This window comes from Amphiprion ocellaris, chromosome 20 (assembly GCF_022539595.1).
Source record: "Amphiprion ocellaris isolate individual 3 ecotype Okinawa chromosome 20, ASM2253959v1, whole genome shotgun sequence".
NCBI classification, from domain to species: Eukaryota; Metazoa; Chordata; class Actinopteri; family Pomacentridae; genus Amphiprion; species Amphiprion ocellaris.
This window is the reverse complement of record NC_072785.1, coordinates 9,366,979-9,390,718: the sequence shown is the minus strand read 5'-3', so window position 1 is coordinate 9,390,718 and position 23,740 is coordinate 9,366,979. Positions and strand designations below refer to the sequence as shown.

The following is a 23,740-nucleotide window of genomic DNA, read 5'->3' as shown; positions in this document are numbered from 1 at the left end:
CACTGAATAAATATTTCCTCTGTGTGATTAATATCAACACAAATGTTGGAATATGCTGATTCTTCCAGCAGAAAAGTGAAAGCACTGAGCTGGCACTTTAATAAGAGATTTTCACCAACGTATCCTATTGATCACTAATGGAGCCCCTGTGAAAACACTGTGAAAGATTTTTTTTTCTTCCAAAGTTCTGGGACAAGGCATACGAGCACAAAGCTATTGCTCAGCTGAAATTGCAAGGCTGTGGTAATAGCGAGGATAAACAGGCTATTAGAACTGCGTGAAAGTGCTTTTACGTGCGTCGCCACGTGAAAACTTTCAGAGGCAAAAAATGGCAGGCTGGTGCCGGTGATCGATTGGCCAGGCTTCTGCAAGCCATGAACCTCCCCTTTGACGCCGACACATATGGCCTTTTCATGGTGGGGTATATTGTATTAGCGCGGCTGTGACATGAGCCGTCATAATTCCACATTTTTTCCACTTTTGTTCCCCTCTCTATGACTCGAGCCCAAATTGAAGTTCAGATCGGGCACCTCCGGCCTCCCCAGAAAAATGTGTCTGCGTGGAAATGCAATGTAGAACGCAGCCGGCTGAATCATGGTGGGTATTATGAATTTGTCCCCTCCTCGGACAGCTTCCTGTGGAGTCATTGGAGGAGAGCCTTTACCTTAAGACTCCAAGGGGGCAAGGTTCCCATGGCAACTGATTTGAATCCTAATTAAAACAGGAGATTCGATTAATTAGTTCAGTGTGTGTGTGTGTGTGTGTGTGTGTGTGTGTGTGTGTGTGTGTGTGTGTGTGTGTGTGTTGCATGGCTGTCTGTATGTGGCATGTGTGTGGGAGTCAGCATGTTCTCGTGAGTCACGCTGGATTTAGTGCGTAGTTATGCTAAATGAGGAGGGGGTGTTATATGCCTATACGTGTGCATGTGTGTTTATGTGTGTGTTCAGGAGCCTGTGGGTAATCGTGTGAATCACTGCTGTGTCTTTTCAGCTTGTGTATGCTCCTGTGTGTGTGTGTGTGTGTGTGTTTCATGTCTCCCGGGAGGCTTGTCCTTGCCTGCAGTACCACTGTGTGAATCAGAGGTGAGTCCTCTGGAGTTGCCCTCTGCTTTAATCTGGAGCTAATGACAGACCCACCTGCCCTCCTGGCCATCCTCTCCCCTCCATGTCTATCTGTTGGGGCCCCCACCCCGCCTCGCTCTTCACCATACACCTCAGCAACCTCCAAATTCCCACTGCTCATTGTCTCCTGTTCACTCTCTCCCACAGCTGGCCTGTTTTTTTTTTCCTTTTTGTTCCTTCTGCCCCCTTCTCCACTTCCACTTGCTTTCTCCTCCATCCTACAGAGTACAGGGTGCCCTTGCCTGCCTCTCTGATTGCCTCATCCCACTGAGTAACCAGGGACTTGAGGCAGTGCAGGCCCCAAAGAAAGCAAAACACGTGTTCAGGGACGGCACAACAGTATGTGAACAACATGTAGCTTTGAGGATGTTGCCTGACCCATGGATTGGCAGGGGAGAGGAATAATCCACGTTCTTACTCTTGTCAGCGTGACTGCTTGTCCTCGAGTCTTCACTGTGTCTGCAGTCACGCATGCAAGCTGGTCCCCGTGGATGCCTTGTGAACAAAAGCATAATTGGAGAGAGCTACCAAACCGGGATGACCGCTCGGTGCAAAGAAAAAGAAATACAGCGGAAGGAGGCGAAGCAGTGAGCAGCGAGAGGGAAAACTAAAGGGAAGAAATCAAAGAAAGAATGGCATGTAAACCAGCCTGAATTGACAAGAGCCCACAGGAGAATCAAAGTACGAAAGTAAAGAAGGGAAAACAAAAAGGAGAGAGAGAAGGAAAGGAAGGAAGAGAGGGGTGGGGAATATGAGGAATCTAAGTGTGATCTGACAGAAATAATTCAGATGGGAGAAAGGGAAAGACTTTGGAGAAGGAGAAAGCGGAGGAGGAAGAAAGGAGAAGTGGCTGAAATGAAACAGAATGAATCCCCATCCATTTCAGCACTGGACAGCTCCACAGACAGCACTAGGCCAGTATAAATAGATCCCCTACTTTACAGGCCCCATCAACACTCCAAAAAAGTACTTTATGTGCTCAGAGCGACTCCTGCCCCGAGAGAACAGACACGTAGGTATCTGATGGTGTCCGATAACCATCTTCTCTCAGTTCCTCACTGTTTGTTTTCTTAATTTAGGGAGCCTCCACGGTTCAACGACGACACTACTGTGAGAAAACCGAGTGTTTTTTCTCCCAGATTTCTCCGTCACGGGCATTGTTGCACTGCGAGGTAGTAGACGGTGCAACCTCAGGTCTGGGATCACTTTGCTTCTGCCACAGATTTGGCACTAGCACTCACAAAGGTGGAAATAATATGTCAACTGGAAAAAAAAACCCAAAACATATGGAGCTTATTTATATACAGGCCTCGTATTATGGAAGAATTAAATGCATGCACGTGTCTGTAAGCAATCTCCAACCAAATGCATGTGTTCATGTGGCTGTGCATACATGCCCCTGTGTCTGCCAGCCTGTTTCCATTGCAAGCGAGCATTAAGTAGCCTTGTGGGGAAGCTGTAATACAGACTAATGCACCTGAGAGCCCTGAAATCTATAACCATCATCTACATCTCCCTGATATTACTGGAACCGTCTCTGTTACTGTTTCTGATAGGAATCTCCAGGGAGAGCTTTCCCCCTCCACTGCTGTAGGGAGAGGTATAGAGAGAGGGAGGAAGGAAGGAGGAAGGAGAGAGGAGGGTGTGCATGAGGGAGAGATGCCCCTCTCCATTTCCTCAAGGTGATTCACCTTAATGCACGCTGGAATCAATGTGAAATTGAACTGAAAATTGAACTTTCAGCTCAGTAATGTGGAAGACATGTTGTTATTAAATCTTTTCCTATGGCCATGAAACCGGCTGACTGATATTTGAACGCTTTGGAATGCACGTTTTTCATCACCGTGGCCTCGCCATAGTGTCCTCGATGGAAGACCCCAGACCCCACTCCACTTGGGGAAGGGGGGGACTTCACAAGTGGCCCTATAGCTGCCACTGAGAGGCTGTATGGATAGAGGCAGCAGCCGCACAGCAGGCTGTGATTAGCCGATGTGGGAAGCTAAATCCAGTCCTGATGGTGGTGATGGTGGTCAGGGGAGAGGAGGAGGGGGACTTCACTGCATCCCCGCGGCATCTGTTGCGCCCACCGCCTCCATTTGGCAGGACAGGTGTTTTGACGCACACTTCCAGGCCTCGCTGTAATCTCCGCTAGTTCCCCCTCATAGAAAAAGTCACCACAGCCCCCCCCCCCCCCCCCCCCCACACACACACACACACACTAGTGGTTCGCTGTGTTGCGTGCCCGTGTGCGCGCGTTTGCATGCGTGCGTGTGTGTGCGCGACGAAAAAGCCAGCTGGCACGAGTCGCCATGGTAACACACACCGGTTTTACGAAATCCGTGGGTGCTTAAGGGCAAGAGGAGGGATGAATAAACTAATGAGATTATAAATTATTGTCGGTATAGCTGAACAGTCGGGGTGTTTTATTTATTTTATTTATATATTTATTATTATTTTTTGTTAAGGCTGCACACGCGGGCAACGTGAGGAGAAAGTTTATCTGTAACTCTGTTGTGCCTTTTCCTGGTGATCTGTTAATGATGAAGAAGTGAACCGGCTTCCTCTAACCGGTTGGATAAGGAGGAGGAAGAGGAACCCACCCTGCGCGCTTTTACGCCTCATATCCAAACTAGCAGTTGCGCGCCGCCTTATTGCATGATTAATTCCGGCGCCTGCGTCCGTCCCTCCGTCCGTCTCGTCCCCCCTCCTCCTCCTCCTCCTCGTACCCCCCTCCATCCCCGCTTCTCTCCCTCTATGAATTACCCAGTTGTGTTGCGAGATGTGGAGAGGATTCTCCATCATTACGCAGGGCTACAACTCCGCGCATTGCACGCCTGCTCGGCGGTCCAGTTGCCGCAGCTCCCACGGGCTGCACTGTGGAGACGCGGACCTGCATCCTAAAGCCAATCGGTGTTTTCTCTCTCTTTCTCCCCCCCCTCTCCCTCCCTCTCTCTCTCTCTCTCCCGGTTTTTATCCTCCACCTCATTGCAGTCTTATCACGTCCCCCCCTCTCCCTCCCTCCCTCCCTCTCCTCTTTGCTCTGGTCCCCCCTCCCTCCCCATCCGCCTCAGCCGCTACAGGAGAGGGAGAGAGAGAAGAGAGTGCGGCTGAATGTGAACGACATGTCGACAGTCAGCCTCTAAAGTGTTTTCTCGGTCGTTCCCTAATTCTTTGGCGGCGGTCTGAGTGAGTATTACCCGCATCCCTGCTCTGCTAAGCGTCGCTGTGTGGATCAGAGGAGGCTGGTGGGGAAGAGACAGACAATGAGGAATGCAATTGGATTGCGTTACTCTGCCAAGGATTTTCATACCATAGCCTGGTAAATGTCTTAATAGGTTCTGTTAATGACTAGGCTGTTTAATTGGTCATGCTTTATTTCTACTAACTATTACAATTTGCTTGCTGTAATGTGAGAGTACTAATTGATTTTCTTGGAGGGCTGTGAGCTATCCAGCCTGATAGTCCTCTCTATACATTTGATCAGTGATGCTGCTGCTTGCCTGATAGTGCAGGTCTGTGCTGGGAGCAGGGGCCCATGTAAAAGCCTGTGTGAAGCTGGGGCGAAAGTGTGTGTGTGTGTGTGTGTGTGTGTGTGTGTGTGTGTGTGTGTGTGTTCTGACGGACAGAGAGGACAGAGAGGTAGACACTGGAATTATGTGACATGAATAATATGGTGAAGAATAAGCAGTGACCGTCATCTCTGGTTCGCTTGCGTCAGTGTGCAGGTCTAGAGGAGAGAGGACGGAGAAAGAGAGGAGAAAAAAACTCAGTCAGAGAGACTCAAGAAAGACAGGGAGGGAAGCCACACCTGTGTCAGGCCTGTGTTTAGATGGACACGGAGACATGGACAGATAGATGGAGAGAGTTTTCTGCTGCGCTTGTCACCAGTCAACGCATAAGTCTTTCTTGTTACCATAATGATGCAGAGCTATGCCGACTGCTGACTAGTCCGCTTGGCTGATCGGAGAAAGAGGCTTGAGTGTTGATTGTGTTTCTACTCATTAAGCAGAGATGGCCATCCACCAAAGCAGAATCTAACAGGAGGGATCCCAGTGGTCCATCTGGACTCAGTATTGATCTCCTCCATACAGGGGGGCTTCAGGCCCAGCGATAAACAATGCATTTCTTGGATGAAAACGAAGGCCTACTGGGACTGTGAATGGCTTGCATTTCGTATTGTTTTCCAATTTGTCAAACACTATTGAGCATGTCCCGTGAAGCATAGATGCTGCATACACTGGGTGAATTTTCCTCATTCAATCCAGAGAAATGATATTTTCTCACTTGTCTCTGTTATTTTTTTAATGTAAGAATGCCCAACAAGTATTGCAGCAGTTTGTTATGAAAGCTCACATTCATCTACACGTGTCTAGCTACCTGTTTCTGTACTTGGCAGGCTATAAAAGCATACTTTTTGGATATGGTTTGACCTTTCTAACATTGTTTTCAGCACAAACACACACACAGGCATGAAACTTGGCTCCAGCTCTGTTTCTCTGTGAGGCGGGCGTACATTGTGTGCAGGGCGAGAGGAGGGCTTTGATGTAATCAATATCAGATTTCAGCTGTTTCACTGTGAGCTCTCATCCTGAGTGGCAGCCGTGACTGACTTCTTACTGCTTATGCAATCCCACTCCTCTCTCCCACCTCACCCATTTCCTCTCCCTTTGTACCTACTCTCTGCCCATTACTCTTCCTTTATCCATCTGTCGCTCCTTTACTCCATTCCTTCACCTTGTTCCTATTTTTCCTCCTCCTCCTCCTCCTCCTCCTCCCCGTCTTCTCTTTTCCACCTCTCCCTTCATCTTTTTCCCCCCGTCATAATCATCTCTGTGATTGCTCTTCCTCTCCCGGGCGGTGATGTTTTCACTGCTGCCTCCTTGTCTAACTCGCTGATGCTAGATTATTGCTGTATGATTACAGCTACCATACCATCATGATCATTATTGCATTTTGCATGGCAGTGTTCAACACTGTATGAGCAGATCGAGATGCTTTATCCAATTTAGATCTCATTAAGACTTGAGAGGAAATATCCCCACGCAAGCCTCTGAATCTCAGCTGTTTTTCTTTTCTTTCTTTCTTTTTTTCTGTGCGTGTGTGTGTCTTTTTGTTGGCCAGGACTGCTGCAACTCTGTTCTCATTCTGTTGTTATTACAGTGCCATTCTCATCATCATCACCGCCACCATCACTATCACCATCAGTTCATGCTCCTGTCTGTCACTGCGCTGCCTTCACATCAGCCCTTTTGAAAATTTTGAAGAGTTTTGATTCGCCGCGATGCTTTCACTCCACTGTCATTATCACAATAATGATTATGACAGGATTCGATGGCTGTTGATAGCCTAACGTATTTTGCTGATTGATAATATGGGGTATTTGGTGTCTCATCCTCCTCTGATTGCCATTCATCTTATTAAATGAAGCAGTTCATTAGACAGAGGCATTATGAATCTGATTTGCATTCGCCCATATTCATATCGCATGCATTAAAACAACACATCCGTGACATTTCAGCTTCACCGGGCATTTGAGAATACAGATGAATATATTCATCACAAGCTTTACTTTTTTTTTTTACCCCCATTTGTCCAGAAAGCCACTCTGAAAATGATAAAATGTGATTCGCAGGTGAACTAGCCCACGTGTGCCTTTGTTGTGCATTTTCAATGTCAGTATTTGAATTTTTAATTCAACGTTGGAGAAGCGAAGGGAGTGTTAAGCTTGTTGTTTTTGAATTCATCTGTCCTGTTTTTTGTTGTAAACCCTCTGTATCTAAAGCCTTGTTTTGCTGTACTGAGGATGGTACATCTGACACATGTTTACCACTATTCGGCTCATATCATGGCATACTGTGGCCCCCGGTTGGCCTATACATCATTATTCCAATATAATGTAATTCTTTCCTCTCGGCACTGCAGTCAGTGTGATTTAACATTTATTTCCTGACTGCTTTAATATGCTTGTGATGTATCATCAATCTGATTCATCCTGAACTGACTTTTTTGCTGCTGCCTCCCTGGCTGTTTGCCCTCTTTTAACCATGCATGTGTGTGTGTGTGTGTGTGTGTGTGTGTGTGTGTGTGTTTTCTGTCTGAATGTGTGCATGTTTTGCGCTGTGCAGTGCGGTGAGGGGCCGATGCCGGGCTGTAGCCCCAGGCTGCTGAGCTGAGAGGGAGAAGCAGCAGGATGCAGTGGGTCACTCTAGCACTGGCCCTCGGGTGTGTGTGTCTGTCCCGGGCATCGCACACCCCGACCCCCACCCCCACCTCCACACACACCCCTCTGGTGGACAACTCCGAGGAGGAAGTGGACGAGCCGTGCTTTGAGCCGTGCACGTGCGAGGTCAAAGAAGGCGTGCTGCACGTGCACTGTGATGGGCGGGGCTTCACCAACGTCAGCCAGGTATCGCTCTTCTTCACCCTTCTCCGGCCGTGTCTGTGGAAACTGCACTGCACTTTACTGCAGTGTCTTTTAACTTATTAAAACGCCATCTAATATCTGGTCTGTAATGTGGCTTGTGGGTGTTTCGGACTCTTAAATTCATGTGATTAATAAGATAACTAATCAGACCTTTAATTAATCATTCAGGTGTCACAGTCATGGGTCCGCCCTTTCAAACTCAACCTCCAGAGGAACTCTCTGAGGCGTCTCTATAGCAACGGGTTTCAGCACCTTGGCAACGCAGTGTCGATAAACCTTGGCAACAATGCGCTCCAGGACATCCGAGTGGGAGCCTTCCACGGGCTGGCCAAGTTGAGACGTCTGTATCTCCACGAGAACAAGCTGGAGGTCTTCAGAAATGACACCTTCGCCGGCTTAGAGGCTTTGGAATACCTCCAGGTAGGCCTGAGGCGATGATCCATATTGATGATCAATGACTGATTTATTTACGAATTTGCCCGAGATTCCAATAGATAGCTGTGACAGAAATAGTCAGTGGGTAGCAGGTGGCCGAGGTGACAGAATGTCCTCAACATCTCTGTGCATTTTTCAAATGAGAGTGCCTCAGCGTTCGGTTCAGTCTATTTTCCAATTTGAGCAATTACATGTTCATCACATTTTCTCTTTCCTACCTGCAGGCCGACTACAATGTGATCAAACGAATCGACAGCGGTGCTCTGAGGTTCCTCTACAAGCTCCGAGTTCTCATCCTAAATGACAACCTGATCCCAGTCTTGCCTGCTCATCTGTTCAGGTTAGATTCTGATTATTTTACTGCAAAGCTTCTGAATTACACCAGGACTGATCTGCAGAAATATCAGTGTCAGACACAATTAGTCACTCTGTACTATTGAATTAATGTTTCTGTGGCATCCTATTTCACATCACAAAAGACAGCTTAATCATCAGATAAAAAGCAGATTTCTGTGCAATGGAATGTGTGAACCTTTATTTTATCTTGCTATCACATTGTCCTTTCATCTAACCTAGCTAACTATTTCCCTCCTCCTCCTCCTGCACCAGATCTGTGTCTCTGACTCATCTGGACCTGCGGGGAAACCGTCTGAAGAGCCTGGCATATGCTGGGACCCTGGAGTACGTTGGCCGCTCCCTGATGGAGCTGCAGCTGGAGGAGAATCCCTGGATCTGTGGCTGCGAGGCAGTGCAGCTACAGCAGTGGCTGGGTCAGATCCCCTACACGGCTGTAGTTGGGGAGGTTACCTGCGAATATCCCTTCCACCTTCATGGCAAGGACCTGAGGGAAATCCCCCGCAAAGAGCTGTGTGCTGACCTCCCGGATAAAGAGCTACAAGGAGAGGGGGGTGGTCCAGCAGCAGGATCACAGCCTCAGCATTGGCCCCCTAACTCCAAACCCAACCCGCATCCTGGGCGAGCTAGGCCAACTAAACCTTCCTCTATGGTGAACGGCTCCCGCCAGAACACTCATACTTCCTCCACTTCGTCGTCCTCTTCCTCAGCAGAGCGTAACAACAGGGAGAGGCAGCCGAGGCCGACTAAAAGGCCCCGACCCTCCAGGACATCCCCCACACCTCGCAGTCTGATGCCTAACCAGAATCCCCCTGTGGCCGGTTACCAAACACGGCCCCCCATCCCTATTATCTGTCCGCTGGGCTGCACTTGCAACCTACACATCACGGATCTGGGCCTCACCGTCAACTGCAAGGACAACGGCTTCCTCAATGTGTCCCAGCTCACTCCTCGGCCTCTCAACGGCCGCAAGCTTTACCTGAGTGGAAATTTAATCCAGAGGATCTACCGCACAGACTTCTGGAATTTCTCCAGTCTTGACCTGCTTCACCTGGGGGACAACCGCATTTCCTACCTCCAGGAAGGGGCCTTTTCAAGCCTAACAAGCCTGAGGAGTCTCTACCTGAATGGAAACAACCTGGAGAGACTGAGCCCCCACATGTTTCTGGGGCTGCAGAATCTAAGGTAGGATGTGTTTTGTTTTGTTTTTTCCAGCATTTCAAGCACGTTCCCTTCACTGTACTTGAGAGAAATGTACTGAAACCACATGTCAGCTTAGGTATTTAGAGATTTGTTTAGGAGTATGTGGAAATTAATTTCACTGTAATACTGGCATAGCACGGAGCAGAACATTTTGATTACCATTATGCTCGAGTTTGATTGAAATGAAAGGTGCCCATTCTCTTCCAGGAGTGTCATTTGTTAGTCACGCTGCCTAATGGCATGCTTCAGTTGAGGTGTGAGCCTGGTATGAGTGACAACATGAAAATTAATGTTTTTTTGCATTTGCATACAGAGGTGTTGATAAGGCAGTGAGACGTCTGGGTGATGCCAGGAATTTGTGTTTTGGAAGAAGGCTTATAATAGAAAAAAAAAACACGTTGTCAGAGTGATGCATATGTGCATCATTGTCAGATTAAGCTTTAAAAATAACAATTCCTCTGTAAATAATGCATATCTACAGTCGGTATTTATTCAGTGAATTAAACACTGATAAAGACAACAGATCAGTTCATGCTCTGCTGTCAAAAGAATGAGCAGCTTTGTGTCATGACACCTTCATATTCACAGCGTCATTCCGCCTTTTCAGCTCCTCTGTCTCTATATTTCAAGATAAGGTTCAGAAAATCTGCAGAGCCATTAATCTGACTATTAATCAATAATAAAGATCCTCTCTGGACATTCAAAATGTCTACCTCTTAACCTCTCGTTAGCCTTTGTTAGTGACTTAATGGTGGGAGAGCGGGATAAGTAATTCAAACCAGCTCTACTTCAGCAGTGGAAGTATATTCAGCGACCAGCATGCAGGGAAAAGTCTCCATTCAGACTCCACGCTGATTTCTATTATTTAAAAAGAAAAACTTAAAAATTCAGAGTTTGCTTAATATGATTTAACAAGATATTAAGGCGTGCCAAGGCCAATGTAAGTAGTCATCAGAGTAAAATTACACAATATCATTTGATACTGATCAGTTTATAAGCTGTGAACAGGGAATGAGAAGATTAAATTAAATTTCTGTTATGACTTTGTGACTTGAATATTAACTGGTGTGGGGTGGAGGGAGAGCCAAAATACCCTCAGATTACCTCAAAATTAAATGTGTGCAAATGGCATACTGTGCTAAGGGAGAAGCCTGCTTCAATTATTTGTCTTTTTCCATGGTCGTTTTAGTCTCTTTGCATGCAAACACCGTGACACTGCCTTCTCGTTTCCTGTCTTTAGATCTTTTTATTTTGAGTACAACGAGATCCGCGAAGTCGATCCTGGCACTTTCGACTCCATGCCGTCCCTCCAGCTGTTGTTCCTCAACGCCAACCTACTGCGGAGCCTCCCTCTCGGCGTGTTCTCCAGAGTTAATCTGGCTCGCCTCAACCTAAGAAACAATCACCTCCTGCAGCTTCCCATGGAGGGCGTGCTGGAACACCTCACCGGCCTCGTGCAGGTTGGTGTAACCCTCTATTACTACATTACTGCCAATGATTGCGGCGGGTTTCATTGCAGGTGGATGCTTGGATAAACAATTCTGATCCGCTAACCTGTGAGTGTGTAAATGAGTCAGATACCTGGCAGGAGGCTTTTAGCAAATTTAGGCCAAATAAAATGCATTTTCGCTGAGTGACAGTAGCAGGGTGAGAAAAAAAAAAAAAAGCCTGGAGATGATTAAATTTGATCACTCCCTGTTGATTTACTAAACAAAATTGTGCCTAATTACACAAAGTATATTTATTTCAAATGTCAGACAATAAGATTAAAGAGAACTAATAGATTGCCAAGACATGTTATATTATCGCAGCTTGATGACGATAAACAAAACAAGCTGAAATCTTGGATCAAGCCATAGCCACATATTTACAAAAAACTTCTGGCAGCCCCTGATCTCCTGTCCTGTGGCACAGCTGCAGTTTCCTCTGTCATCTGCATCGTCTGTTGTTTTGAGAGCTCTGCTGTGGCATGTGGGACTATGGTTGCGCCTCAGGTATTCTAATTGGAAAATTGCAATTGACTTCATTTGCATAAGTGGTCTTAATAAATCGGGAGCTAAACTGGAGAAAGCTGAACTCCTCAAGTTTTCGTTCACGGTGGTAATTATTGCACCTTTTCAGGAAGCAGACTGTACTGTACGTGTCATATTCGTCTTTTTTTTCCCTTTTCCTTACACCTTACCTCGCATATTTGACTGCAGCATTATGTGACTGGCTTGCTGTACACAATGCGCCGATAAGGACAGCACCACTGGCGTTGACTTTCTTTTTTCTATCCTGCCTCCTCTCACTTCAGCAAATTTAGTGTACCAGGCTTTTCTTAGACAGCCAGAGTAGAATGAGGTAAGGTGGGTGTAGATTAGCCTGAATGTCATTGTGAATTTCTGTTTTACTTTGCTCCATGAAAAATTCCTGATCCAAGGTAGTGTGGGTGAGGCTGGCAGTTCAGAGGCTGTTTCTAAATGTTTGCTTCGGGAGGGGGGGGAGAAGGACGACGTTTACGGAGCTTAGCGGAAACCATGCAGAAGTGTATTATGTTTTCTGTGCCGTTATACACCTCTGATGTCCGAGAGCGTTAAAGCATTCACCAAATGGAGGGACACAGTGGGCTATATTCATAAAGCCCAGCGGTATCACTATTGTGGTGCTCCAAATCTGTGCCACAGTAATTGAATTCATTCATTTACCAGGGTTGTTATTACTCTGACAAAGCCACATTAGCGCTGCCCGTGGTCTGCAAAAAATAATGTGACAATGATATCACCTGTTGACTTAACACTGGTCTGTTTGAAGCTCGGGAAACTGGGATTTTCTGGGCGCCGGCGTGTGTTTTCGGAGCCAGAGTTTGCACAGTAAAAAATCAAAGGGGTGACGCAGATGGCAGCAGGGTTTAGCTCACAGCTGCTGTAAAAAGCAGTCCATTTTGATAATCATAAAGCAGCAGCATGTATAGCTTAGAGTCATTGTCACCATCAAGAACAGGATTACACAGTTACGCCCACTTGCATACGCTGATATGAAAAATAGCTCCCTGATATGGCTGTTATTCGAAAAAAAATAACAATTAGTCTGACATTAAAGACAAAATTAAAATTGCTATGGTGTGTATCATTTTGTAACTAGAAAATTAATGGCAACACAAGAGCAACTGAGCCTTAAAACCAGTGGGGGGGAATAGAAAATTATCATGTGGTGATTCAGCATCTGAGTGGATGCCAGAAATAGGTGCAGTTCAGGAATACATATGCCGCTTTCAGTACAGAACACGTTGTGCATTAGAGCGCCACTTTGTCGTCACTGGCAGCTGTAATGAACAAAGTCGCCCCTGGCCACATTTCACCTTATTCTGATCAGACAGAAAAACAGTTGTCGGTCAGGAAAGTCATGGTGAAAATAACATAATAGGTGCTTAACAGAAACGCTTGCATGTAGCGTTTAACATAACTTCGCCAGAGTCTTCATTTAAACTACGTGCGCTACACATTCAGTCATATTCCTCAGCACATGAATCTTTTAAAGGGAAAAATGCTTCTTCCCTTTGGTCCAGCACATTAGATAATAAAATCAGTAGCACTCTAATATCTGCATGCTTGATGTGAAGCTAGAATCAGCAGCTGATTGGGTTTGTTTGGCAGAAACCTACATATATATGTATATGCATACATCTTGCATCTTGAGACAATTTGACCTGTAATTGGTGCTATATAAATACAATTGAATTGAAAAATTGAATATATATATTTATTTATAGCTTGGTAAGCTGAGCCACCCTATTTATCAGAGGAAGCTTCCTAATGCATGAGGCAGGAGGTTTATCCACAATAAAATTATTATAATTTGCATAACTTTTAGAAGATTCATTATACGGGATAATTGCTTAGAATCTGTGGTAGAAAAAGCCTTTTATTACACTAAAAATCTGAGCATGTCTTCCGCAGAATACAAAACCAATTATTGTACAAAATATACTAAGGTTTTATTATGGAAAGATCTCCTCCTTACTTCTTCTTAGACACTTCTGTTTCTGTTATTTCCCACCAATGGGGATTTTCCTGCTGTTTTTGACATCTGTTATTGATAAACAGTATCAACTAATAATACGTCCCTCAGTTGCCTATCTTTATCCTATTTGGCGACCTAGACGTTCTTACTCAACAAAGCGGGATGTCTTTGCCAAGTTTGGAGTTTTGGGAGTCAAAACAGGATGTTCTCATAATTTTCTGACAATCTGATAGCTCTGTTTAGTCCTTATTAAGACTTGTAGGGAGTCTGGACGAGGTATTGCTCAGTTTTTCTCAGAACGCAGTTTCAGGTTAGGAGGACAGAGAGTACCTTCAAAGCAGCCAGTGTTTGAGGCGCTACTTTTGTTGATTACAAGCTCGAGATGCCTCATATGAATCTTCATATAAATATATATAGGAATGATCACATGGGGAGCGGCGTTTTTCCACCACGAATGAAAAATGCAGGTCTTCACACCAAAAACACTTTATTTTATGTAGATACTAATAAGGGGTTTACCCAAGTAATTAGTTGCGAAGTATAGTCTTTTTCAGTTTTGTTTGTAGTCTAGGAATAAATGCTAATTTACACTTTAAGTCACACAAGAATAATTTTGTGCAACTCCACATGCTTTTGTACTAGCTTAACTTAAACACATAATATAGATAGATAGATAGATAGATAGATAGATAGATAGATAGATAGATAGATAGATAGATAGATAGATAGATAGATAGATAGATAGATAGATAGATAGATAGATAGATAGATAGATAGATAGATAGATAGATAGATAGATAGATAGACAAATGTTACATTTAACAGAAAAATTTAAGAACAATAAGGAAACTACTGTACAAATCCTACTGGTGGAATAAATAAGGTGCAAAATTTCTGGTGAAGTGATTATAACACTAAAATTAACTTCTCACCTGTGAAATATCACTTGCTGTCTCTTACTTCTGGCTTTTCTTTCTTTCCACTTTCCAAAAGCAGCACAAAAATCTAGTGTTTTCTATGGAAATAGGTTAGAACACAGTGTTTACATCCTCACAGGCCTGGATGTGACATCTATGTTTATATATTTCTATGTGGCACAAAGTCTGAAAACAGTGAGCCCAGATCTGTCCAAACGCAGTAACAGAATCCACCGTTAATACCTTTAAAGCTCAATAATTAATAATTATACCTTGTTTGTTGAATATGTGCAAAAAAATAGAAAGAAAGAAAGTCACAGTGCAGTGTTATAGTCCACTCACTCTTTCATGGCCACGACTTCCTGAATTATCGCTGCCGCTGACCGACTCAGCAGCTCTTAGCAGTCGAGATCCTTCACTGGTTTCAGATCAGTCCTGATAAACACTACATGATGCTTCCTGGGTGGAATCTCACTGACAGACAGGGGGAAGCTACAAAAACAATCATGATGTGATAACCCTGTTGCAAAAAGGTGTTTGCGAAGCTATTAGAGGAAGATGAGGAGATTGATACCACCCCCATATCTATTCCTCAAATATTAGAGTAAGAGTCAGCAGCTGGTTAGCATTGCTCGGTACAAAGGGTGGAAACGAGGCAAACAGCTAGTCTGGTTGTGTATGAGGATAACTGTAAAATGTTGCTTTTACAGTTTGGTTTAACTGTAGATGGATTAATAAAAAAAGACAAGGTCTTAGTGAGATGTAGTGATGGCAGGAGGTGAATTTTCTTTGTAATTCTGCACTAGAATAATGTTTTCAACAAAATATTTGATAGAAAATAAAATCTTATCAGCGGTGATGTGCTGTGCGATTAGTTCGCATAAAAACGAACTAATATAAGCTGAACAGAATAATCCTAATCATTAAAGTAATACTTAATTTCATGATTAAAGCTAATATTCAGGGTTTTGTTGTGGTTCATGGTTCTAGGTGACTTCCACGTGAGCAATAAGTGGGTTTTAATAGCATGATCCAACTCTAGAAGTCCACCGATAGCCATTATTTCCACCCAGGCTCCACATTCTGTGCATTGAATCTTCTCAACACAATAAAAAGCAGTTAATATGTTTATGCAGTGAAAACAAGTTCTATCTATTTTTTATATATATAAAACAGCATTTTAGGCAAAATTGCACTGCGCAGCAAAAAAACACCCCACCACAGGTGTTTTAAGCATAAATACAGTAGCTCAGTAAAAGCCTCTGAAATTACCAGGCTTTTAGCAGCAGTTGCAGAGTTTGCAGTCTCCTGGCAAGCATGTTTTCTGTTCCAGCTCAGAAGATGGACTCATTGACTGTCAGTCTCATTTAGCATTAAATGCCAATAAAGTCAGTTTAGCTCATGTTGCTGGACTGTTAGATGAATTTCCCTGCAAAATAAAGCCAGCATATTCTTGCTATTAAGATAAGAGTAATGTAGTGTTAATAACCACTTGTATTCAATTATGTGTAGGGGTGGATAATATGCCATGACTTAATTAGTATCAGACCTATTATTGCAGGATTATTTCAAGATCAATAGCCTGTGTTTTTGTATTTAGTCAGTGTTGATGTGGTTCAAATTAAAATGGCTTTTCGACCTCAATGTTTGCTATATTTAGTTTTTTAAAAAGCAAAATGTAATGTAAATTTTCCACAATTTTGCTATATTCAGTTTCTACAACTAAATACAGCAACCATTTAGGTGAAAAGGCATTTAATATACATGCCTTTAAATCATGCTTACATCAAAGGACAGGACTCTGCATTTTGAAAATAATAATATTTCAATAATACATTAACATATGAAGAGGTTATAAACTACATTGCTGGATTCTCTGTTAGCTATATATAGCAGCCATGAAAAGTAGATTATTTCTTCTAGAATGTTTCTTTTGATACAAAAACCTCCATTTCTGGTTGCTGTTCAGTATTATATTTGTCTGTAAGTAGTGGACCAAACATTCTCCTTGTGTCATGTCTACAGACTAACAGTTTGCAGCACATTTCAAACACAGAAGAAAATCCAGATCCCTACTATGGCAGCATTAAAAGTCAGTGTTTGTTTTCCTTCCGAATAAAAGATCAAGGGCTTCTTTCTAGACTCACCATGTTGTGCTGATGTTCAGCAATCACACAGAGGCAGAGATGCCAATTTCTTCACTGACAGTAGCCTCGATGGACCAGAAACTCTTGCTCTTTGCTATTACTACCACTCTCTCTCCACCTACATGAAACACAAACCACTGGATAGAACAAGTTCATGCCCCTTCTCGAGGGGTTGCCGAAGTCGCTCTGGGAAATATGGGAAATCGCTATCCGAGGTAGAAGTCTACGATGCAGGCAAAGGGAGTGCAAGTGCACTATGAAAGTAAATTACAATGCTTCAGAAAGTAAAAAAATATCTCCTGGAATGCACTCAGCATCATATACTCATGAGATCCAACAGTGCAAGTACAAAGAATCCATGTGTAAACTGCTTTGACGGCATTCCTTGGCTTTGTATGTATAACATACTTTAGTCATGAAGACAGGTTTCCAATAGACACATTTTTCAGCCAAAGTAAATTTTGCATATACTGCAGATTCTTCTTCAAAAGCACTCCTTTTATGTTCTCTCTGTGTATTATTCAAAAGACAATGAAGCACATTCATCAGTATGGAGAGGGCTTGGCAAGCCGAGGCTCAGGGGCGGCTCGTCACCAGAGACTACAGCAAAAATCTCCTGCACCAGAACCTCCAAAAACCTGCTTATATTGACTATATTTCTGTGAACTAACTGGAGCAATTCTAATGACTGACAGGTTATTGCTGTTTGGGCAAAGTGATCAATTAGAAGAGACGCAGCTCAGTGAGAACGTTCTGAATGTCTCCCCTGATGTGAATTTTTTATAGCTCCTGAAGTAAATTTTGGACCATTATTGCTTGATCTTTGATCTCTGCCATCATGATAAAAACCCACAAGAGAAAATAAAGCGTGGCACTAACTATTTAAGTCAAGTTGAATGCATTTTCTCACAAAAGAGGGTTTCTGACACCTCACTGCAGGAAGGTTCTCGGTTCAAACCTGCCGCTAAGGTGGAGGCTTTCTGTGTGGAGTCTGCATGTTCTTCCTGCAACAGTCTGCACAAAATTACATTCCTCTACAGCTAAAGTGCATTTTAAATCACGTATTGAGGGAAATGCTTGTTTGTCATGTTTCAAAAAACACATTTATAATCAATGTTTCTCTCAGTCAGCCAATCATATATTAGATGAGGTGAGACTTGACACCCTGGTAACCCAGTAAATGGAAAATACGCTCCTAACATGTAGTGAAAGGATGTATTGTGACCCAAACTGTGATATTTTCTTTAACGCTAACCAAGTATTTATGAAGCCTCACCTTAACCAGGCTTCTAACATGTAAAAGTGTCCAACAAAGTGTGATATTTAAACCTACCCATATTAGTTTTGTGCCTAAACGTACCAGAAACTAAATGAAAACTGAAAGTAAATAATATAAAACTTTCAGAAATTCTAAGACTGATGCAAACCCTGGTCTTCTGGGTGAAGGTCTAGTCGCTGCTTTATGCCTCCATCCACCTCTTCTGCCTCCCAATTCGTGCTTTGTCACTCTTTCAAACACAGGTGACAAATTGCATTTAAATGCATAACAAAATTATGTTCCTTTCAAAAATTTAATTTAGAATGCAGTTTAGATGTATAGGAATGTAATTTTGGGTTGCTCCCTGTGTTTGCATATCCTTCCTCTGGATGCTCTGGTGTCCTCCCACAGTCAAATCAAGTTAATGTATACAGCACATTTAACAAAAAAAATAAAAATAAAAAAACGCTTAATTGAACAAAGTGCTGTCTAAATTACCAGTCAGGAAGAAACAAAATAAGTGCAAAAAGCAATCAATTTGTAAAAGAGAATGAAAAAAGATTAGAATATCAAAACAAGGCAAAATCAAAATGAGAATCAAAACAGGATAGCAATTTATAAGACACACTTACAGTTAGAACCATTAAGAATTATCACTTGAGATTTTTCTTATGAACGTCAATGAATATATTTTTTTTTTTAGCTTGCAATGAACAGAAAAAGACTTAATTAGCCAAAAAAAGGTGAAGCACATGGAATGATTCTGGAGAGACATTATTGAGTTTTAGCTACATATTTAGATACAGTTTCTATCACTTCCTCTTTTTGCTCATGTCCTGTGTCGGGCATGACTGAGCACAAGCTTGAATTGATGTAGGAATCAGTCAGGGACACTGTTTGTTTTCAATTTCCAGAGCCAGAGCTGTGCAGAAACACACTAAAATGGTACTGGATTAGAATTACAGACTCCACCTTTAACTGCAGGACTCAAAATTGGCATAAATGTGAGAATGAAAGGTTGTCTGTCTGCCTGTTTTGGCCCTGTGATGGACTGACAACCGGTCCAGGGTGAACCCAGCATCAATGGATAGAAAAGGGTTCCCTGAATGTATCAAAACACCGAATGCTACACTCATAACTGTAACATTTGAAAAAAAAATGTTCGCCGTTGGTTTGATCGGTGTGTCCCACTTCATCATTAACATACTGTACTTGACTTTGTGGATGAGTTTACTGCCAGCCTCACACGCTCGTATTTTCCGTGCACCTGTCGGGCTAACTGAGGGTCTATAATTTTCCGTCACAACAGAGTTTTGATTGACGAGCTGACAGCAAATCACACACTAGGTGACCAGGCGTATAAATCGTAAACAGTGTTGGATGCGTTGGACAGATGCTTGCAAAAGAGATGGGGAAAGAGCCCTTGGGATCTGCGTGTAGGCAAACAATAAAATGCTTCAGGAATTTCAACCAGATGTAGGATTGTTTTTATGAAACAGCAAAAACAAGATGACATTTTGCTCATGCAGTGTTTATTTCCAATGTCTCTCTGCTCAATCATGCTACATTACAGCCCCAGATGCGTCACAATAGCGCAGAAACCTTCAAAATTGCACTCGTCAGTGGAAGTTTACTATTGTGGAAGTGCACTGACTGAGCTCAAACTGCAGCTGAGTGTTGTTTTTATTCACCCTCCAGTCGCAATTATGTCATTATGAAAGCCACACAAAAGCCCACAGTGGGCTAACTTCAATAAAGTGAAGGAGCATCCGGTTGTTCAGCGTGAGGCATGGGGAAGTAGCTGCACCACGGCTCCCACAGCAGCAATGCTGAATCATCTCGAAAAGCATCCATCTATTTTCTGCAAGCCGGGGAGATGGCCTAACCGAATTAGCATGACAACATTTGTGCGAGCTTCTTGGAAGTGTGACAGAGAGAATATCAGCTTTCATTGCCAATGTCATTGCTAAAGATACGGAGCAGATCAGTTCTGCAGACAATACAACATGATGTGATTCCCTTTGTGCATAATCTGCTTTAGCCGTTTTCAAAGTGTGGCAAAGTGAATATTTGAGTTTGTTTTAGGATACGCAATCAATAGATGACAATGAGAAAATGGATTTGCGCGCATACCTATTGGATTATAGCACAGGGGAGACTTGCATCGCATCCCGTCAGTTGTTAAAAGCAAAGTGCTGTGATGCTCCTGCATGCTTGTCACACTGAAAAACTGCCGGTGAGTTTTTGGAGTTACCACTTGTGTAAACTCTGAGTGGTCTTTATTGTAAACTAAAATTTTCCTATAACCTGCTATAGTGCATTTGTGAACAGGTTTTTGAGAGGGCACTTGTGTGGTGCAAGTTGAATATTGAGAACGTATCAAGCCTGTGCACAGCCTTTCAGTAAATGTGAACACTTAAATGTGCTGTTGACCCTACAATGACATTTTTACATTAATTAGAGCTATTTATAACCTGCATATTTTGAAAGTCATCATTCCGGAGAGCTGTATTCTATTATGTAAATGCTGAAAAACTCACTTTCCATATATTCTTGCTGCTGAAAGGTAACAGATATAACATCGTTTTTCTTGGTGTCATCTCATAAGAGTGCCTGCTACTGGCTTATTCCTCAGCATAACATATATTTACAAATTTACTAATAAATATCGCAAGGGCATCTGCAAAATGATCTATTTTTGTTTACCTTCCACAAAATGATTCAAGCATTTACATTGCAACGACAGGCCAGTAATTAGTGTACTATTACACAGTGACAATGCGCTGTATTTCTCCAGGTGGACCTGCAGCAGAACCCGTGGGAGTGCAACTGTGAAGCAGCTCCACTGAAGCGTTGGCTGGAGGGGCTCAGCGCAGTGGTTGTGGTGGGAGAGGTGGTGTGCCATTCCCCGGATAAGACCAAAGGTGTAGACCTGCGCTCGCTCTCCATGGAGCTGCTCTGCCCCGAGCTGGAGCCACAGGAGGACCAGGAGCGCGAGGAGCAGACAGCCACCTCCACAGCGGCAGACAGCGGCGTATCGGTTGGCTACCCCGGGTCAGGGCTGGGACCCCCGATCCCTCCAGGGAAGGATTCAATCCCTCTGTCGGTGTTAGTGCTCAGCCTGCTGGTGTTGTTTGTCTCCGCATTCTTCGCGGCAGCGGCACTAATCGCCTACGCCCTGAGGAGGAGGGACAAGCTGCCGTTCCGTCGCCAGGGAGAGGTAGACTTGGCCGGCATCCAGATGGAGTGTGGAATCTTCACCGAGCAGTCGCACCACCACCACCATCACCATCACCACGGCCTCCCGGAGATGCCGCCTCTACCTCCAGCCGAACACAACCACGTCTACGACACCATCTTGCCCCCGGAGGCTAAAGGCACCAATCCGGCCGCAGCCTCGCACATGTGTAGCAACCCCATCTACAAAGAAGAGCAGGACGCGGCGGTGAAGCAGCGGCCACCGCAGCAGCAACAGACATTCCCAGCTTCAAGCGAGTGCGAGGGGGGATACAGCTCCTCGGCGGAGAAGGAGAGGGAGTGGGGGCTGGAGGTGTCCTCGTCACCCATCAACACCGTGACGGGGGCGATGGGGCCGCTCGCTGGCCTCCACGGGAATGGAATCCTGTGCCCCACGGTCATCGACAGCCAGGGCCCCACCCCTAAGGTGGAACTAGTGGACTGCCTCTTCAGACTCCCCACCCCCGAGTTCAGAGATCTGCCGGACAGGTACGCGAGGCCCCCGCCCCGCTACCCCCACCCTCAAGACTCCAAACAGGAAGCGAGGCCCGACCAAACGCTTGTGGTCACCACCGCCAGCTCCACGGCGGGCGGTGGCCACGGCAGCCAGACCGAGCAGGGGGCAGGAGAGCAGAGAGCCAGACTGAGGACCACACCGGACTACATGGAGGTGCTGGACCGCTCGTACCAGTTTTAACACGCCTCCTCTTCCTCACCCTCCTCCTCCTATTTCTCCTCTTCCTGCTACCCCTCTTCTCTTGTCTCCTCATCATCTCCCTCTCTGGAGATGAATCATCCAGTAACAATGACTCCTGTACAGAGGTTGGCGGGGCTTTGAGAGGAGCCTGTGGGGGAGCGGGACTACACCACACACACTATGTTTATTCCTGGATAACGAGCTGAGGTCAGTTTTTTGTATTTTCCCCACTACTGGCATATAGGTTGGTATTTGGCAAAGAATTAGCTGATCCCAGATCTGTGCCTGGAGGCAGCTGCAGCTACTACAGTATTTTTTCCCCTCCACGGTCATAAAGTTACAAGGGCGCAGTTTTTCTACTCAGTACCACAATTAACGGGAGACGGCGTGGTGGTGGTGGTGGGGAGTGGGCGTTATTGTTCATATTATCACTCTGGAAAGGCCTGCGTGGAGGTGAAACACACCAGCTCTTTGCAACATCAAGCGCAGAGTCATACAGTATGACAGTCAGAAGGTGAAGGTGTGGAGCGAGTTTAAGATGGAGGAATGATGGAGACGAAGCAAAGGAGGAAGAGAAGTAACCGAAAATAGCCAAGTGCCTTAGCAATGAACAGCCAGCAGTGTGGTCAATGCTTATTTTTCTATGAATACAGATCTATTTATCTAAACAAAGAGGTTTGACTACCAATGGATGGGACGCTGATGGACGACTGAGACTAAAACCAATCAAAAACCCGCCGAATAATTGCATTCCCTGGATGAGCCAAAAATAATAATATACCCAAGTCGATACTGGAGTTGTCTGTATGCAGTTCTGTTTCACTTTCATCATCTCATCCAGTTAACTTAATTTGCTTATCCAGTTGATTTTTTTTACAGGGCTATGATATGATGAGGGACTTATCCAGGAATAGTTGATTGCTGTGTGAAATTCTAAAAAGGTTTTATGGAGGAAAGGATACAATTACTTTTATTTTTTGAATGCAACAGGAAACAAAGGATCCACAGAAGGACATTGCAGGAAATGGATGCATTTTGGATTTCTTAATCAGACAGACTTAATGGGCCCACAAGGACCTCTGCTCCACGTTTTTCTTTCATCGGACAAAGGCACAGAGGTTATTGTATTGATTTTTAAGTATTTCTCAGAGGAAAATTGAATGGCAAAAAAAGAACAATGGACAAAAAAACCGGGACGTAAAGGCATTTTTTTTTGACGATAAAAAAAAAGACAGACACTTCTATCAACTATCGATTATTATCTTTTACGGAGGTACCTTTTTATGCTTTCATCTCCTACCAATAGTAGAGGCAGTTGTGAATATATTTATTCTTAGTTTTTGCGTGTTGAAGCTCTCCTGTAAGGGATCATGTTATATTAATGTATAGGATGATTCTGCATCTGGTTCAGCCTTCTTACCGCCGACCCACAAAATACAATAAAGGGTGCTACATAAAAAAAAAACCTTTTGCTTGCAGCTACTGTGTGACGGATCCACACACACAACCATATGCCCTGACCCCATAAATGCACACTCACTCTCTTGCCGTAATAGTGCATTAAAGGAACGGCTCGAGGTACGCTAAGCCTGTAAGCTTGTCCATGCAGCGTGTTGGAGAGATCAGATGAGAGTCGAGCAAAGCTTGAGTGCCTGCAGGGTTCCTCACACACTAAAGGGTGGAGATAGAAGCTAATAGTGTAAAATGTACCACATTAATGGTATAAAATCTATACAATCTATTTGCGAAATAAGGACATGTAAGGCTGGAGGCCCCGAGGCCAAGGTTACGGATTGTTCCATCTTTCTCCAGCTTGTGTTTCTTTTTGTAATGATTTTCCCCTTTTCTCTTCTACTTTCATCTCTCGATCTGTTTCGTTCCCCTCTTCCCTTTCTCCTCAGCTGTTTTTTTATTCCTCCGCTCTCACCTTTTTCTTTTGTTCTTT

At 44.1% G+C, this 23,740-nt stretch overlaps 1 protein-coding gene across 2 annotated transcripts; it reads left to right on the top strand.

The window, feature by feature from the left end:
• Window positions 1–3,946: 3,946 nt before the first annotated feature.
• On the top strand, window positions 3,947–23,253 carry LOC111567709 (SLIT and NTRK-like protein 3). Of its 2 annotated transcripts, none has more exons than XM_023268991.3 (7): window positions 3,947–4,307; window positions 7,247–7,527; window positions 7,714–7,965; window positions 8,205–8,320; window positions 8,590–9,519; window positions 10,778–10,997; window positions 20,659–23,253. In XM_023268991.3, exons 2-7 carry the CDS (start codon window positions 7,312–7,314, stop codon window positions 21,793–21,795), a joined length of 2,871 nt encoding a protein of 956 aa, XP_023124759.2. In that variant the 5' UTR covers window positions 3,947–4,307; window positions 7,247–7,311; the 3' UTR covers window positions 21,796–23,253. The 2 variants fall into 2 exon arrangements, with proteins under 2 accessions (XP_023124759.2, XP_023124758.2); XM_023268990.3 differs by having other exon boundaries at window positions 3,948–4,440.
• Window positions 23,254–23,740: the final 487 nt, after the last annotated feature.